The sequence below is a fragment of the Stegodyphus dumicola genome, chromosome 9, assembly GCF_044657685.1.
Source record: "Stegodyphus dumicola isolate Sdum_Otavi_A_Nest chromosome 9, ASM4465768v1".
NCBI classification, from domain to species: domain Eukaryota; kingdom Metazoa; phylum Arthropoda; class Arachnida; order Araneae; family Eresidae; genus Stegodyphus; species Stegodyphus dumicola.
This window is the reverse complement of record NC_140776.1, coordinates 183,536,794-183,554,589: the sequence shown is the minus strand read 5'-3', so window position 1 is coordinate 183,554,589 and position 17,796 is coordinate 183,536,794. Positions and strand designations below refer to the sequence as shown.

The window sequence follows — 17,796 nt, the reverse complement described above, 5'->3', positions numbered from 1 at the left end:
TTACGTAGCCACAAGTGGTGGTGATTTGTGAGCAAGAAATGCGTGCATCTGTTTTAATTTAGATTTAAATAAAAAGGTTATTTAAACCTCATTTCTGCAGTATTTGTTCTTAAAGACATAGCGAGAATTCGCTACTTAATCTTCGACATAGGCTTTAAGTGTGTATGATCCCAAAGAATACACGAAGACTCTATAACTTCTATAACGTTCACAGGTTGCAAATTTGTTTGAACTGTTTGGAAAATTCTTGCGAAATCAAGATGTATGGTTTTCATTTCTGTCAAAGGCGACTGACTATACACCGTCAAAACAGCGAAGATCATATTTCAGTCATATTCCAGTTTCTTTAAACTTGTCTTCAAGTTCAATATTTTGAGATCAATCAAGTGAAAAATATTGTGATTTATATTAAATAATTACACAAATGGTTTTAATCACCTGGTTTAGCTTTTATTTCTATCAAAATCCTTTACCTTTGAGTACCAGGAAAACCCCGAAATTTTGCACTGAAAAAGCGGGAAATTTATATTTATAAAAACAACTAAAATCTATAAATTTTTTATTACCCTTTGATTGCTGGTAAAAATGTCAGTCATTCTTTCCGTTTTTCTAAAACCAAACACATACAAAAAAAAAAAAAAAAAAAAAAAAGTCTTTTCTGAATTAGATTTGTGGAGCCGTTTCATATTCATAAAATCATTCGATTTTGTTGATGATTCTAATTCAAATCGCTCTTTCTGCATCTCAGTTATGTTTCGTTCTATTTTCAGTCACTAGATGGCGTCGGAGGATTTTTTATATCTCGCTTAGCTAGACGTTTTCAAATTCCTGTTTGTTTTCACTTAGGTTTGGTTTGGTTCATTTGATGATGGCAAAGCACTGAACAGCTATATCCATAAGGGGATGGATGCCTTCGTGAAGGATTTGCTAAGACAGAGTGGCTCGTATACACGTTACATATGGAGAAAACATTAAAAAGCCTTGCAGCCAGTCTGTTCTCTGGGATTCAGCCTCGGACCGAACTACCAGTGTTTACTGAGTTCACCACTCGGCCGCTCATGGGCTGTTTTCACTTAGGCAAATCTTTCTTTTTTGTTCTTTTGATTTCCACCGGTTGAAGAAAAAGGTTTTCTATTTAACCTTTGAAACTATAATTTTGCAAATTTAATTAAGTTACGCCAATTCATGTTGTTTATTATCAGTGCCTTTAGCATATATTTCGATAGACTTACTTTTATTCTAATAGCATAAATGATAAGAAACTTCCTAAAACACGTTAATTGAAAAATTTCTTCTTATAATTACGAAGCAGAATATGTTATAATTCGTAAAAAAATAATTTAAGAAAATATACACATATTTTATTTTATTTTAGTTAGAACTGGTATGTAGATGTAAGAATGCTGACTAAGAAGTAAGAAATATTTTCTGACTCACTGTTCTTGAATAAAAAACAGAATATTTATTTTTATTTACTTTTATTAAAAACAGAATGTTCTTTCAAAGAAATAACAGTTTTAAATTTTGGAAGAGAAAAAAATAAATAGATTGAAACATGTAACATGAAAGGGTGCAAAGTTAGCTTTGATTTTTGTTATTATGAAGTTCTGTATTTTATTTCTTGTTAGATCGTTCTTCTCTGCAAACAATGTTCTGTCTTTGTTGTCGGTTGATTTATCCGCTCTCTGCTGATGGTTATTCTCTGATCCACACATCCAACGATTTAAAGAATATGATACATTTCAATCACCAGTCATCATTTCCATGAACTCTGCAAAGATAAACGGGTAAGTTAATACACACGAACTCTTAATTGTTATTAAAAAAGAAGTACGATAAAAAGCGTAACTTTCGAAAACAAATTAAATTCACAATGAAATTTATTTTATCTCTACATATAAAAGAAAGAGTCTGCCTGTGTGTGTGTATCTTTCGTTCGTTATACGCCTAACGTAATAGACCCAGGGCTACGAAATTTGGTACATAGGTGCATCTAGACAAGAGCCAGTGCACCTCGAAGCGACTTTCTCAAAATTCGAATCAGATTTTTTTTAAATTTTATCTTTTTGGATGAAATCACATAATTTTGAATAGTTTTATTCTTTTAGGAATGTGGTTTTGGCAACAGTTTTTCAGTCAATGCTTTGTATACTGGACTGCTGACTGTTGAAAATATGAGATAAAATATGTATTGCTTATTTAACTGTTTTTAAGATACTGAAAAGTTTAGCATGATTTTTTTTTTTGCAACGGGAAGTTGGTTAATTTATTAATTAGGATAATTAATATTACTATTAAGGGATAATGTTTATTTCATGCTGCTTATTTTCTTTTGATTTTTGGAAGTGCAACACACACATCGCAAACTTCGTATTCTGAGCGCATGTGTCTCGCAAGGCACAACAGAAAGAATTTCTTTTTTTTCCCCCCCTCTCTCTCACTTTGTTAACGAATGGCAAAGAGCTTTGTATATTTTGAATTATGTCATCCATGAAGCGCAATTTTGATTGGTTATTGCTTTCTGGTGACAGTTTCATTTTTTTACAAATATGCTTTTGACGACAGTTTTTCATTCATTGCTTTGGATACTGGACTTCTGACTGTTTTCTCTTAAAAATATGAGATTTATTCTTTATTTCATTGTATTTTTTTACATTATGTTTTAATTATATATAATTTTAGTTATATAAAAAGTTTTGCATAATTTATTGTAGAAAACTAGGTTCTTAACTTCCTTTATACCATTTGAATTCTTAAGATTTGGCAAAGTTGGTTAATTTATTTATGAGGATAATTAATATTTGTATTAATGGATATTCCTTATTTCATTGTAATGTTTTTAATGAATACATTTTTATTAAACTTTTTTTTGATAGTTCTGCAGAGTAAAATTCTGTGTAGTTATTAAATTTAATGTTTGGTGTTCCCTTTAGGCATTTTTACGGTACATTCAAAAGCCAAACAAAGGCTGACCGTGTAGCGACTAGTTTAACTGAAGATCTTTTTTCCTTTCAAATACTTAACAGTTTGCAAGCTCAATTTGCATAACTAACTAACTAACTAATTATCGGCTTCCCTGCCTCGTTAGACTAAACAACATTACAGGTCCATCCTCCCTTTAGAACAATTTGCAGAGGTTCAGCCTCCGCTATTGCCCCCTCCAGGAGAGCGGCGCACCACCTGTCTTTTTGACAGGCTGCGCTGGTCGTTTGATTTGCTACCTGCCAGTGGCTCAGGCTGCCCGTCGCAGCGGGACATTACCCAGCGAACCCGGGAACGCTACCTCCGGGCTACTAGAGCCACGCCGCTGTAGGATGTGCCAGACCACGAGGCCGGCCAATAAGTGAACTTTCCCAGGGCCTTCAGAACCACCAAGTTCATAAATTGTATACCCCCGTGGCCGAGACTGCCGAGGTACAAATCCTAGCCAGTAGCTTCGCAGAGTTCTCTACGTCGACCCCCGACTAAACTAACCGAGCCTATTCTGGCCGGAAGTGGAAACTAAGAGGGGACAATAAAGTTTTAAAAGAAAATAAACGTTAGTAAAACTTAAAATCCTTAAAAATAAAAACTAAAAGTACTTACCGTCGAAATCGACGGTACCGGAGCCGTCAGTGTCGATTTCTGCAATCATCTCGTCCAACTCATCCTCTGTCAGCTTGTCATCGAGAGCTCTCAGGATCTCTCGTAAGTCTCGAACGTGAATATACCCGTTCCCTTCTTTGTCGTACATACGGAACGCTTCCCTTAACTCCTCCTGCATGGCTTCCGAGTCTTCTTCCACCAAGAACCTCGCGGTTAGAGCCAAGAACTCGTCAAACTCTAGCTCACCGCTACCTGTAACAAACTACAGTTAAGAAACTCTTGAACCTTATGAAAGTAATTATGAAAAGTAATTAGGAAAGTAATTATGAAAAGTAATTATGAAAGTAATTATGAAAGTAAGTTAGTAAGCTATTATATATTTATTATTATTATTTATTATTTATATATTTATATTTATATATTTACAAAACAATTCTTTTGAAAACAAAACACAAAAATGCCGAGTTATTTTCGCGCATTAAGCTGCAGAAAATTATCATTAAAGATATAAAGTAAGAAATTTAGAACTAATATTTCACAAAGACCAGCAATTGAAATTCATTATTAATAAATTTCAAATAATCGTATAAATGCAACAAAGAATTAAAAAATGTTAAAACCAAAACATTTCAAACAAGAAAATCCCACTTAAAAAAATTATGAAATTTAAAGGAAGACGAACAAAAACAGAAGAGGAATTTAGTCAACTTCAATGTCCCTTCATAAGGGGGGGAGGAACTTTGAAATTGAAATCTCTCTTCTACAAAAGTTCTTGCTTTTCTGTATTTGGAATTAACCGATGAACCATTTCAGTGTATTTTAATTAAAATTATAATAGTTCACCCGAAAATAATGGCCCTTCACCAAAGCAAGGAAAAAAAAAACAAAGTAAATTCTAATTAGTAAAATAAGAATAATCTTAAATAAAGAGAATTCTCCCTTTTTAAAAGAACTAAAAACGAAATAGAAGAGAGATTTCTATTAATTTTAAAGTTCCTCTCCCCGATGAAATGTCATTGAGGTTGATTGAATTCCTCTTCTGTTTTTTTAAAAAATTTTCTTTAAATTTTATAAATTTTTGGAGTGTTGCTTGTTTGAAATGTTTTGGTTTTAACATTTTTAAATTCTTTGTTACATTTATATGATTATATGAAATTTATTAATAACAAATTTCAATTTCTGGTCTTTGTGAAATATTATTTCTAAATTTCTTACTTTTTCTCTACATATAATAAAAGGAAGAGTCTGTGTGTGCCTTTCGTTCGCGCTGTGCGTAAGCTAATAGACCCACGGCGACGAAATTTGGTACATAGGTGCATCTAGACAAGAGCCAATGCACCTCGAAGCGATTTTTTTCGAAATTCGAATTCGATTTTTTTTAATTTTATGTTTTGTGACGAAATCGCGTCATTTTGAGACATAATGGGCTATAGAAAAGCGAGATTTTACTCTACGCACTCCATTTTCACATCTTCATGAAACGTAGGCACTTAGCTATTTTACGAACTTAAAATAAATTTCGCGTTTCAATAAATCGATTTAATACGAATTTATTTAACAAAGGGAGCTTAACACCTTTTCAATGGGATTTTTTCTAAAAAAGTTTATTTTTAAAAATGTACAGTTTATTTTTCTTTGATTTTTGGACACGTTAAACGTCCATCCTTGCGGCTGCTTCTACAAAAAGAATTTTGGAAAAATGACAATATTTTGTATTTAAAAAAATTTCTTTTAAATTAAGCTTCAGAGTACACTTCTCACATCTCACATCTTTAAAAATGGGATTTTGGCAACAATTTTCCTTTCTTATTGTTGTTGATAGATTTTTAATGAAATCGCGTCATTTTGAATAGTTTCATTCTTTTAGAAATATGGGTTTGGCAACAATTTTTCATTGTATTTCTTACGTCACTGTTTTTAAGAGATCGGCATATTTCAATGCCATTTTTTTATATATATAATACATTTTTATTGATTTTTTGGATAAAATTGTTCTGCAGAGTAAAATTCTGCGCGGAATTTTTTGTTTTTTGAGTTTCTTTCATGTTATTTTTTCCTTATTTCACTGTTTGTAAGATACTGAAAAGTTTTGCATGATTTTTTTTTTCTTCAACGGAAAGTTGGTTAATATTTTATTAGGATAATTAATGTTTGTATTAAGGGATATAGTTATTATATATTTATTATGATTAAGATAAAAATACTCTAATTTAATTGAAACTTATTTTACAATCAAAGTTATAATTAAGAATTTGAAGCTTGAAATTTTATTGTAATTAAAAATACCAGCATACCAAACGATAAAATCGGGAGAATGCTTTTAAAGAAATCTTGAGAATTTTCTTAACTGTTAAAATACTTCTTAAATGATAAATCTCTACATATAATAAAAGAAAAAGTATGTGTGGCCTTCGTTCGTACTGCGCGTAAGCTAATAGACCCAGGGCTACAAAATTTGGTATATAGGGGATCTAGACAAGAGCGAGTTTTTCAAAATTCGAACCAGTTTTTTTTACTTTATATTTTCGATCATTTTGAATAGTTTCATTCTTATAGAAATGTGGTTTTGGAAACAGTTTTACATTCAGTTGTATACTGGATTGTTGACTGTTGAAAATCAGCACTGTTGCCACTTGGAAAAATGAGGTCGATAAGTCAGTGCAGTTTTTAAATTTAATGTTTCTCTCGGGTACTAAACATTTGTCGAGAGAACGCAAAGAGAATTTGGTTAATTTATTTATTAGGATAATTAATATTTGTATTAGGGGATATTGTTTATTTCATCGTAATTCTGTTATATGTAATACATTTTTTTATGAAGTTGTTCTGCAGAGGAAAATTCTGCGCAGTTTTTAAATTTAACGTTTGGTATTCCCTTCAGGCATTTTCCGGTACATTTCAAAGCCAGACGAATGCTGGCAGCGTAGCTGCTAGTATATTTATATATTTATATTTATTTTACAGAGTTTATAAGTTATTGTAAGTTTACGTTATTGGTGAAATTCATACAATTTTCTTAATGAGTTTTCTGTTATTTTTATGAAAACAAAGTTTATGAGAAGTTATTTTGTGCCACATGTAAAACCACTCATGCAATTTAGAAGCAGTGTTTTTCAGTATAATGATTAGAAAACATTGAGTACAAGGATATTTAGAAATTCAAATCTTAACATTGTTGATTGCAATACAGTAGGTGTAAAATGAATTGTAAAAACTCTTCCATCATAATTTTCAGATAAAGCATATAGTATTTTCCAGATTATGGTGTACATAAGCTAAACACCAGAACAAGTATTGTTAAAATGCCCTTTTGAAAGATAGCATTTTCTGTAGGAGAGGCACATATAAGATCTATGCAATTAGTCTTTTGCTAATGCCACTTCCAGTCTGAAGTAAACAGTAGTGACAGCATGACAGCAGGAATGAGATGTCATATGAATGGGAAGGGCGACTTTCAGTATATTTCCAAATTGAGACATCGATAGATTTATAGCTAACTACTCCCCCCAAAAAAACTGAATTCTATCAGGCCATGGTCAATTTTTTTACCAATGTTTACTCTAGATGCATTTCACCAAGAGATACTTGCATCTGCAGCGAATTAGAAGATGGTCCGCATTATCTATTCAAATCCCCAACAATAAAAGATCTCCCCATTCGTACCACAAATAAATCACAAATATGTAGCCTTCCTTATGAAAAGAGAATATTACAGAAAAACAACATAAAATATTTAATATAGTAGCAAACACAGGCACAAACTTTGGTCATCCCTAACGAAGAATTTTTCCATTTGAAGAAAAACTCCATTACATTATCAGTTCCTCTTTCAGGTCTTTTTGCACTCAAAACGCATATTAAGTCATTAACGTCCAAATATAAGATCCTCTTATAAGCTACATTCTATGAAAGAACTCATTAAAGCAGGAATTGTATCATTATAAATACAAAAGCCTTACATATGCTATGAAGTCGTTCTCACAATTTCGTTCAAATATTAATGTTAGAGAAGTATTAAACCTTAAATGAACATCTAACTTACAGAAAGTTACAGTCAAAGGATAGCACTTGGTGAACCCACGGTAAAGCACAGGTGTTTTCTTCTACTATCATCTATCAACTATTGTTTAACTGATACATTGCATACCATAAAATACCTACATTTCCTTTTAAAACATAAACATTTAATGCAGCTTGACCTTCAGCCTTTAAAATCATACATACTTAATAAATGAACTTTGAACTGATTTTAAGCAATGTATTATGAACTATGTTTAAATCTAGGAAAATAAAGGTCAATAAAATACCTATATTTCCCTTTAAAAATTTTAATGCAACTTGAGCTCCAGCCCTTAAAATCATACAGACTTAATAAATGAGCTTTGAACTGATTTTAAACAATGTATTATGAACTATGTTTAAATCTAGGAAAATAAAGGTCAATAAAATACCTATATTTCCCTTTAAAAATTTTAATGCAGCTTGAGCTTCAGCCCTTAAAATCATACAGACTTAATAAATGAGCTTTGAACTGATTTTAAACAATGCATTATGAACTTTATTTATATCTAGAAATGAAGGTTAATAAAATGTGTTTATGTATAGAGATAAAGGTTAATAAAATACCTATATTTGCCAAAAAAATTAATGCATATTCAGCTTCAGCCCTTAAAACCATACAAGACTAATATATGCCTTACTAAATGAACTTTGAACTGATTTTATTATGAACTGTGTTTATATAAATTTCAATAATATAGGATAAATTGAAGACCTTAACATACTATAAGAAAATTAGTAGAGTGTATACACATTGAAAAATCTACTTCCCTAATTGTTCGATATAACTTAGGTGTAAAAATGAAGTATTTATAAAGAATAAATACTAAAATAAATATACATTGTAGCGAATTTATAATATATAAGTAATTAAATATTGGTTAATAAAATCCTACTTATAAACTTGCTGTAAAAAATCAATACTTACCGTCTACGTCTATTTCTTGTATTAGTTCTTTTAGCTCGCTTTCTACGAACGTCTGTCCTAGTGTCCTCAGAATGGTGGAGACCATAGAGGTGTTGATGGATCCCTTCTTTTCTTTGTCGAACATGTCGAAGGCCTTCTTCAACACTAGAAGTATTTTAAGTTGTTTTTAAGTGCTCTTGTGAGTGGTAGGGAGCAATATTTAAGTCAGGAAATTACATAAAATGTCCAGATAAAACAATATCATCTAACACATTTATATTTTACAAGCACAGATGATGACATTAAGTGAAAAAAAGACCTTTATTATTCAAAATTGTGAACATACACATTTAAGTATCTTCTAGTGAGTAGCAGCCTTAAATTTTACAGTTTTTAATGTTGATTTTGTTAAAAATATGAACGCAATATTTAAATTTCTTATATAAACGCCATATATTCTTATCTACAGAGGTTGTTCACACATTTTTTAGACGATGTATATTGTATTCACAAAACTAAATTACATAAAATTCTTGCGTTTTAAATGTTATTTTTGACATCCCTTATTCTGAACTATCTTTCGACACCGCAATTTCCAGGATAATAATGCCTTTTGAAGTGGCAGAAGTGATATTCTATCCCATTCCTCCCGAACAGCTTTTCAGAGTCCTGTTAGGGTTTTGGGACAACGTTTGGATAATGCAGTTGTTAAAAGTCCGAAAGCACAAAAATCCGTAGGTCATCCATCGGGAGATTTAGTAGGGATATCAGGGAAGGGTATGGCCTTGATACCAGTTTTTGTTCCATTTCTTTTAGGAAATTTACAGTGGATTTCGATGTGTGACTGCTAGCTTTGTCCTGATGGAGTCTCACAGATGGATGGCACTGTGGGTAAAGCGATGATATTTCATTCAGAAAAATTGGCGATAAAATATGTTCCTGATAGTATTTGGAGTTAATCTTGACATTTTTTGCACTCTCTTTATTTTTAACTTGCCATTATAAGAAAAACCAGCAACAATCATGAATCCCTTAGAAAAACTTCCTTTCGATTCTTTGAAGCATGCACTTAAATTTTTTTCTCCCCTTTTATGATAATAAATGGTTCTTTTTTGTTACAGTCATTTAAATACACCCATGCTTCATCTATTGTGACAATTGTTTTCCATTTTTCTTTGGATAAGTGTTTCTCATATAGAATTCTGCAGCGTGTCCTGCGTTGAGCGATATGCTTTGGAAGAAGACGATGCACATTGCGTTTTTTCGCTTTCTTAAGATTTAAATCAACGTTTATCATTTTGTTTACAGTGGACACCAAGCATTTGAATGATTTTGCAACTGTCCTTTGACTAAAGGATTTTATTTTAACATTAAACAACGTACCTTTGCAATAGTCGAAGATGTCCGTTTTTTCCTTGGATACTTGTTTGGAATATTTGTCCCACTTGAGGCTCAAATTAGATGTTTTTTCCTTTCGTGTTGATTATATTACCTATCGACGCTTTAGATATCACAAAACCATGACTCTCACATCGTTTTTTGGATAACGGGGTATGCATATTTCTCTTCGGAAAGAGGGTAAATGTAGCCTTCGAACCACTGCTTTGTTATATTCGCCATTTTGAATAAAAACAAAACTTTTAAGAAACAGACGATAATTTGACTTTTAGAAACTTAGTGCATTGCAATTACTTCTTTTGCAGCAAACGATTTTTTATTATCGCTTACCAAAATCGTCTAAAAAATGTGCGAACAGCCTCTGTATAAATAGAATATTTCACATTCCTTTTTTATATCAGTCTTCAATTTTAGGATAAAACTCAGTTTTAACTCTGTAAGATGAATTTTCATCTCATTCAAAGCCTTGATTTACACATTATCGTTGTATCCAGATCTTTTTTCCCCAGCTTTAATTTCAATCCAGAAAATGTGAACGTATTCATAAATATTATAATTGCTGTTAGAAAGTTTTTCAATTCTATTTATTACTTAGTATTTGACAATAAGTTTTGTATCAAACCACCGAAAAGTGTGAAATACACAGATCGTTAAAACCAATAATCATCATGTTGTTAGCGTTTCAGAGTTATTTAAACATTTAAACTGATTTTTGTTTTAATTCGGTAACTGAACTGATTATTTCATAGTTTTAAGATTTACGCTAACTTAAACCTGATTTTTGAATATAAAATTTTATATTTTATACACTAATAACGCTTTGCACTGGTGGTATTAACTTTGTATTATCTTAACGCAATTTCAATAACAAAGTGAATTTATTAGACACTCCCATCCTGAAAAGAATATATCGTACATATTATTAATATTTAAACTTTAATTGAAGTATAGTAATTTAGTTATAACATTTGGAGGAAAATTTAATTATGCAATAAATTATTAGCATTATTAATTTGCATTTTTGTGTGTAAAACGTTATATTAAAATATTTTCAATAAATAAATTTTGAAACGCCTAAACGTTTGTTTCTCCTTTGCATTAAGGACTCAGCAGTAAAACAACATTTACAGTGAAAACGAAATTGCAAATTTGATCAAATATTTAAATTCTGTTATATGTAAACTATAGAAGGAATTTTAAGATGAAGTTTCATAATCAAATTCCAAGAACTATTTCAATATTTTTTAAAATTAAAAGGCAAGGCTAAATCATCGAATAAGTTATTGTACACTGAAATATAATGTAAATAAACTTAGAAAGGGATTAAAAAAACGTATACTTCTTTCCCCGATGTACAGATTTTCTTTACTTACTACAGATTAACATAACATACTAGAACACGATATTTAAGAATTTATAGATGTTTCTTAAAAACAAGGGCACTGAGAGAGTAATATTAGTTTTTTTTTTTCGAGATATAAAGAGTTTCGAGATATAAAGTTTCAGCTACCGTATCTGAATGATATTTCATAACATATTGTTTTATCTGAGTGATATTTCATAAAATATTGTTTGTAAGATAAGATATTGTATTATATGAATGATATTTCATAACATATTGTATTATTTTTGATTATTAGCTCAAAAGGGCTATTAATAATTTGTTAGTATATTATAAATGAGTCTTTTCACTTTTCATTCGAGTCTGTAGCCATTCGGCAAAATAAGGTATTTATCTTTCAGACTGAATCTACGTGTTGTTCAATAGCAAACTAAGTGACTTCAGAGAAATAGACACAATTCTTAGGACTGTTTGTTTTTTAGTCCAAAGCGACAATTAGCCCTGAAGGACTATTATTTTCGTTTTGGCATTTTGCGTTGGCTCATTATAAATGTCCGATTCACTTTTCAAATTGTTGCCACCAAATATTATCGTCCTGTATTATATTTAAAGAAATTAAATGATGAGGAATCTGCATAGATGTATGTATGTTTCTCGCATTGTGATAAAACAACGGTACCTAGAGCCATCCAGTTTTGAATAACGTACATTTACACCCTAATATGGGCATCTGGAAGCCCAAATTTGGAATTCGTTTTATTATCTATTTCATATTTTGTAACGAAATTTTGATTAACAAACTCATTAAGATCCAATAACACGCAGAACAAATATTAATTTAGAAGTCAAACAACAAAAATCCATCTTTGCCATCCAATCCATCATTCCAATCCATCTTCTGCCTTTAAAGAAATTATGTTTTAGTTCTGATTTCATCAACATATAGCGCCAGTACCCTATTTCCTGTCCAGGCTTTCTTATCTTATATTGTCATTATATCTTACTTCGTTCATTGGCTCTTTTTCAGCTGACGATGATGGTTCAGTAAAACCACCGAAACTAGTCCTGGTAAAATTTGAAAATATAACGCTGATTTTTGTTGTTTGACTTCTAAATTAAACTCAATGATTTCAAAGCTAACAATGGTAACAGTCTACGGGGGGGGGACCCTTTTAGCTCCAGTGCGCGAAAATTCTAAAGATATGCTCATTTTAAAATTATTTTGCGATAGTGTTGAACTGAATTTTTTGGTTTAAGTGCGAAGAACATGATATTTAATAAATGAAGGTAACACACAAAACATTAAAGAAATGCTTTTTTGGACGTAATTTAAAATCTGAAACCTTTCAGATTTTTTTAATTTGTGAATTGGATTGATTTAAGTAGTAAAAATATAATAATATTTGTTATTATTTATTTCATATTTTGCAAAATCTCAATTTTTTGTTTAACGACCCCAACGATCTGAAAGAGGGCAGCGACAAAACTGCACGGAATGAAACATTTTTATCTCCAGCGAATGTCTGTCTGAAATTCTAAAGATATGTTGTTTTTAAATATTTTGTGATTTTGCTGTTGAATTGTATTTTATATGACATATCTGCGAAGAACGTGGTATTTAATAAATAAATTTGATACTCAAAACGCTAATAACAGAAAGCAAACAAGTTTTCTAAGCCATCTAACTAAGAATATTGAACACTCATAATGACAAACTGAGAAAAGACATAAAAATAGAAAAAAAATATATGCCAACACTTAACACTGCATTGGAAATTTTAAATAAATGCTTCTATGCTGAATTTAAAGTTTTAGTGATTTTGTGTTGAACTGTATATTTCGTAAGTGGGAAGAAAAGGATGCTGAATAATAAAGCAAAAAAGACAAAAAAATAGTGTAATTCCAATAGCAAACTGGTAGAATGCGAGCTCTGCGTGGGCGTAAACAAACCTTAACAAACCCTTTTAGATGACCAATAAAATCTGAAACTTTCATACTTGTTTTATTTAAACTATCACATGATTTCGTAAATTATGAGCCGTGTGCTTTTATTAAAGAATATACAGAATAACAAAAAAGGAGAACAGGAACGTATTAAAGACTACAATACAATCGTATTAAAGACTCGAACAATCGTATTAAAAGGGGACTCATACGATAACCCATAAGATCTTCGAATCCATAAGATCTTAAAACCCATAAGATCTTCGAATATGTGACTGTTGCAAGACTTGGGATAATTTATTTATTTGAAAAGCAATTACTTCCAACTTTTTACAGCTGACTACATAATATAGCAGCTTTCTGAAATAGTCATCAGAAAGTTTGTGCTGCCACAAATATTTTTATAATTTAATCCGCTTTGTGACAACATTTTTTGTATTGTTTCCACCTTGCTCGCACAGTTTAAAACATTCTGCAAAAATTCTAAGAATTTCATGCTAAATTTTTACTTTATTCGGAGTTGAGTTTATAAAATGTATTTTATTATAAAATCTGTAATGTTTTCGGGCATAAAATTTTTTAATATTAAAATATTCATCCGATTTTTGGTTCAGTTAGAAAATAGTGCCCATATAAAGAATTCCATCCAATTTCAAGTATGTACCATTAGCCATTTTTAAAATATCATGAGCGCAAGGTAGAAACATGATGAAACATTTTGTCACAAAGCGGAATAAAATACAAAAATATTTGTGGCAACACAAACTTTCTGGCTACTAGTTTCCAAAGTAGCTACAATGTAGTCAGCTGTAAAATGTTGGAAGTAATTGCTTTTTAAATAAATAAAATATCCTAATTCTTGTAACAGTCATATAATCTGAAGATCATTAGGGGTTTAAGGTGTATGAGCCCCCTTAAAGACAATCGTATCAAAGATCGTCGTATACTACAATTAATTAAGGATTAGTTTTTACTTCTTAATGCTAACTGATTATTTACTGTGCATTATAACTAACTCATTGTGGATTAAAATTTAACAGTATCTAGTTATGCGTGGAGTCTGTCAGATTATAGGCATGTGAAATTTGCAAAGTCTATTCATTTTTTTAAAGCAGGAAACACAAAAATTAGCCATGTCTTCGTCGGAATTCAAACTAAGGATCTTTGGACAGCTGACCGGATGTCCTAGCAATTACTTCTCGAAGGCATGCGTTAAGGAAGGAGAAAATGTTTTATACATTAATTTACTTGAAGAGAACTGAGGAGTGAGAAGACCTAGTTGCCAAACGTAGATAGCGATAATTATCGTTTACTACATCTTAGCTTAGGCTTCGCGTCTCTTGTAGTGCCTTTTAATTTTTTTAAAAAACACGATTTTTTGGATGCATGTGTGTGAATGTGTGTACATGTATGAAAGCCAGATCGTATACATATGCCATACCATATATTTAATTTTTAATCACATGGTTATAAGGCCCATCAGCGGCCGAGCGGTAAAGTCGCTGAACACTGGTAGTTTGGTCCAAGGTTCGAATCCCGCAAACGGGCTGGCTGAATGGGTGGTTTCGTGGTTTTCTCCATGTGTAACGTATATACGAGCCAGTTTCCCTTAGAAAGTCCTCCACGAAGGCATCCCTCCCCTTAGGCAGCTAGTTCTAGTGTGTTTTCCCATAATTAAATAAACCAGACCAAAAACATGGTTATAAATATTTACTGCTTTTAGTTTCACTTTCATTTTCATACATTTTTACTCTCTTGTACGAAGCAAAGACAGCATCATAATAGGGAAACATTTTGGGTGTCATATTTCAGCTGAAATATCCATTTTGAATGTTCCCGAATGCATTTGGTTGATTGTTTTACTCGACTACAGTACATAAGAACAGAATAATGGACTTCTGTTTACAAAATGTATTATTAAATGGATTTAAAGTGAATTAAAAAGGGATATTTTTGTGACGTCTGTCCGTACGTACGTATGTATGGATGTATGTAGATATGCTACATACATCCATACATACGTAAGTCAAAAAGATTAGTCGTAGAACGTTGAAATTTTGTATGTTCTTGTTGTTTATTGCAATCTCATATACTATGTATATATGCATTTATATATATTTTTGTATAAAGTGAATTAACGTAGTCGTAGAACGTTGAAATTTTGTATGTTCTTGTTGTGCACCTACCTTTTTTATTGCTATTTCATATATATGCATTTATATGTATTTTTGTATAAACTGAATTAACAAGGGATTTTTGGTGACGTCTGTACGTATGTATGGATATATGTAGCATAACTCGAAACGATTAATCGTAGAACCTTGAAATTTTGTATGTTCTTGTTGTGCACCTACCCTTTTTATTGCAATCTCATATATGTATATATGTATTTATATGTATTTATATATATATATGTATATGTATTTATATGTATTTATATATATATATGTATATGTATTTATATGTATTTATATATATATATGTATATGTATTTATATGTATTTTTGTATATATATATATATATATAATATAAAGTAATAAAATAAATCTCTAATAAATTACTAATTTAATTAGCAATAGATTTTTAAATTTTTACTTTAGATTTTTATATGTTCTCTTCCTAACATCCTCAATGCATCAAAATACCCTCAATTCTAGATCAGTCTATACATATGACTTAATAACGCTGTAGACGTAACTAATTCGAAACTTAAATGGAAACTTTCTCTTTATGAGTAATTTAAACCGAAACCTTCTCTTGGTGAACTTCCATATTTGATAACTTCGCATTTTGCTTCTAATTTTGTTCTCGCTTGATGCTTTTATTCGTATCCCAACAGATTTAAAAATGTAATTGATCTGAAACAGACAAGATTAAAGTGCTTAGTGAATTGTTTCGTAAAGTAAGTAACGACAATTGAAATCAAGACGAGTATTTAATCTGGCTCGCCATGTTTACTCTCCATTATGGATTTACGTCAATATTACTATCAATATTGCTACGTCTTTTTTATTTAAGTAACGAAATGCCTTATTTCTCCATCTACGTCAACAATTGTCTCTACAATATTCATTACTTGTAAGACTGCTTCCATTACATATATATAGTTAGTTAGTTAGCAATTCAGTTAGCTAGTACATTATCAGAATGCTTTAACAGTTAGTTCATAATATAAAAGAAGATTAACGAAACAATTTTCGTTCAGTGGGCGTTTTATAAATTTAAATAAAATTCTGAAGTAAAATGCCTTAGCTTTCTGAAAAGTAATACTTATCAGAATTCCAGGAATTAGCCCTTAATGGAACTTTAAATCTTCCAATCTTTGAACAATTGGAATCTTTGGAAAATTTTGATGATTGGACAGTCCTTTCTTTGTCCTTTGTCTTTTGTCAATCTAATAATATTTACTGCAATGCCAGAGAAGAAATTTTATACATTTTTACACTTACCATTTTGTAAACTGACAAAGATTGCAAAGCTAAATAAAATAAAATATTTTTTTTTACCACGAAGCAGAATGCAAGGCATTATACTTCAAAATTAGACAATAAAATTATTGTTTTGTTACCTTAATTAAAACTCATATTTATTAGTCCAAAGGGATTTGAATTCCGAAGGACTATTAGTTTCGTTTTGGCATTTTGCGTCGGACGGATAAATGTCGGTTCAATTTTCAAACTGTTGCCATAAAATGTTAGAGTCCTGCATTATATTTGAAGAAATTAAATAATGAAAATCTGCGTAAATGTATGTATATTTCTCACATTGTCATAAAATAACGGTACATAGAGTCATCGAATTTTGAATAACGTAATCCTCCAACGAATATGAGCATGTGGAAGACCAAATTTGAAATTTGAAATTTGTTTTATGATCGATTTCCTATTTTTTAAAACTTTGACGAATTTTTGATTAACAAACTCAAGGATTTCAAAGCGAGCAATGGCAACGTTGTGCAGAAAAAACATTTTTATCTCCAGCGCGTGAGTCTCTGTATCGGAAATTCTAAAGATATGCTCGTTTTAAAACTATTTTGCGATATTGCTGTTGCACTGGATCTTATGGTTTAAGTGCGAGGAACATGATATTTAATAAAGAAAGGTAACACACAAAATGTTAAAAAACGCCCCTTTGGACGTAATTTAAAATTTGAAACATTTCAGATTTTTTTTAATTTTATTTAAGCTAATAGAGAGAAATTATTTTTTATTTACACAAACGCCTAAAATGAAATATTTTTTTACTCTACTAAAATTAAATAAAGCAATTGTTATTATTATTATTTGTAATACAAAAAGATAATTTATTTCTATGCAGTTTGAATTAAATAAGGCATTAGTTTTTTTTAACAGTAAAAGGATATAATTAGCAACAAAACAGACATCATTAAACTTTTGCATTTGCATTTTATACAAATGTTACGAATTTCACTGAAATAAAATTAAATCAGTCAGGCTATTTTACTGTGGCACTAAAGAAAATTCTAGGTCAATTTATATTTTTTGACATTGATATTAATTAATTTGATAATTTCTTAAAATTATTATCATATTAATTTTT

The 17,796-nt window shown here is 30.6% G+C and overlaps 1 protein-coding gene across 1 annotated transcript in view; it reads right to left on the bottom strand.

Annotated features, from left to right (window-relative positions):
• Positions 1-1,439: 1,439 nt before the first annotated feature.
• LOC118194834 (troponin C-like) overlaps positions 1,440-17,796 on the bottom strand; it is a 45,167-nt gene continuing 28,810 nt past the window's right edge. Inside the window, exons 3-5 of the mRNA XM_035366036.2 lie at positions 8,573-8,716; positions 3,586-3,837; positions 1,440-1,771 (exon numbers count right to left, since the gene is read on the bottom strand). Of these exons, the coding sequence (XP_035221927.1) occupies positions 1,743-1,771; positions 3,586-3,837; positions 8,573-8,716 (425 nt within the window). The 3' untranslated portion in view covers positions 1,440-1,742. The remainder of the gene's footprint in view (positions 1,772-3,585; positions 3,838-8,572; positions 8,717-17,796) is intronic.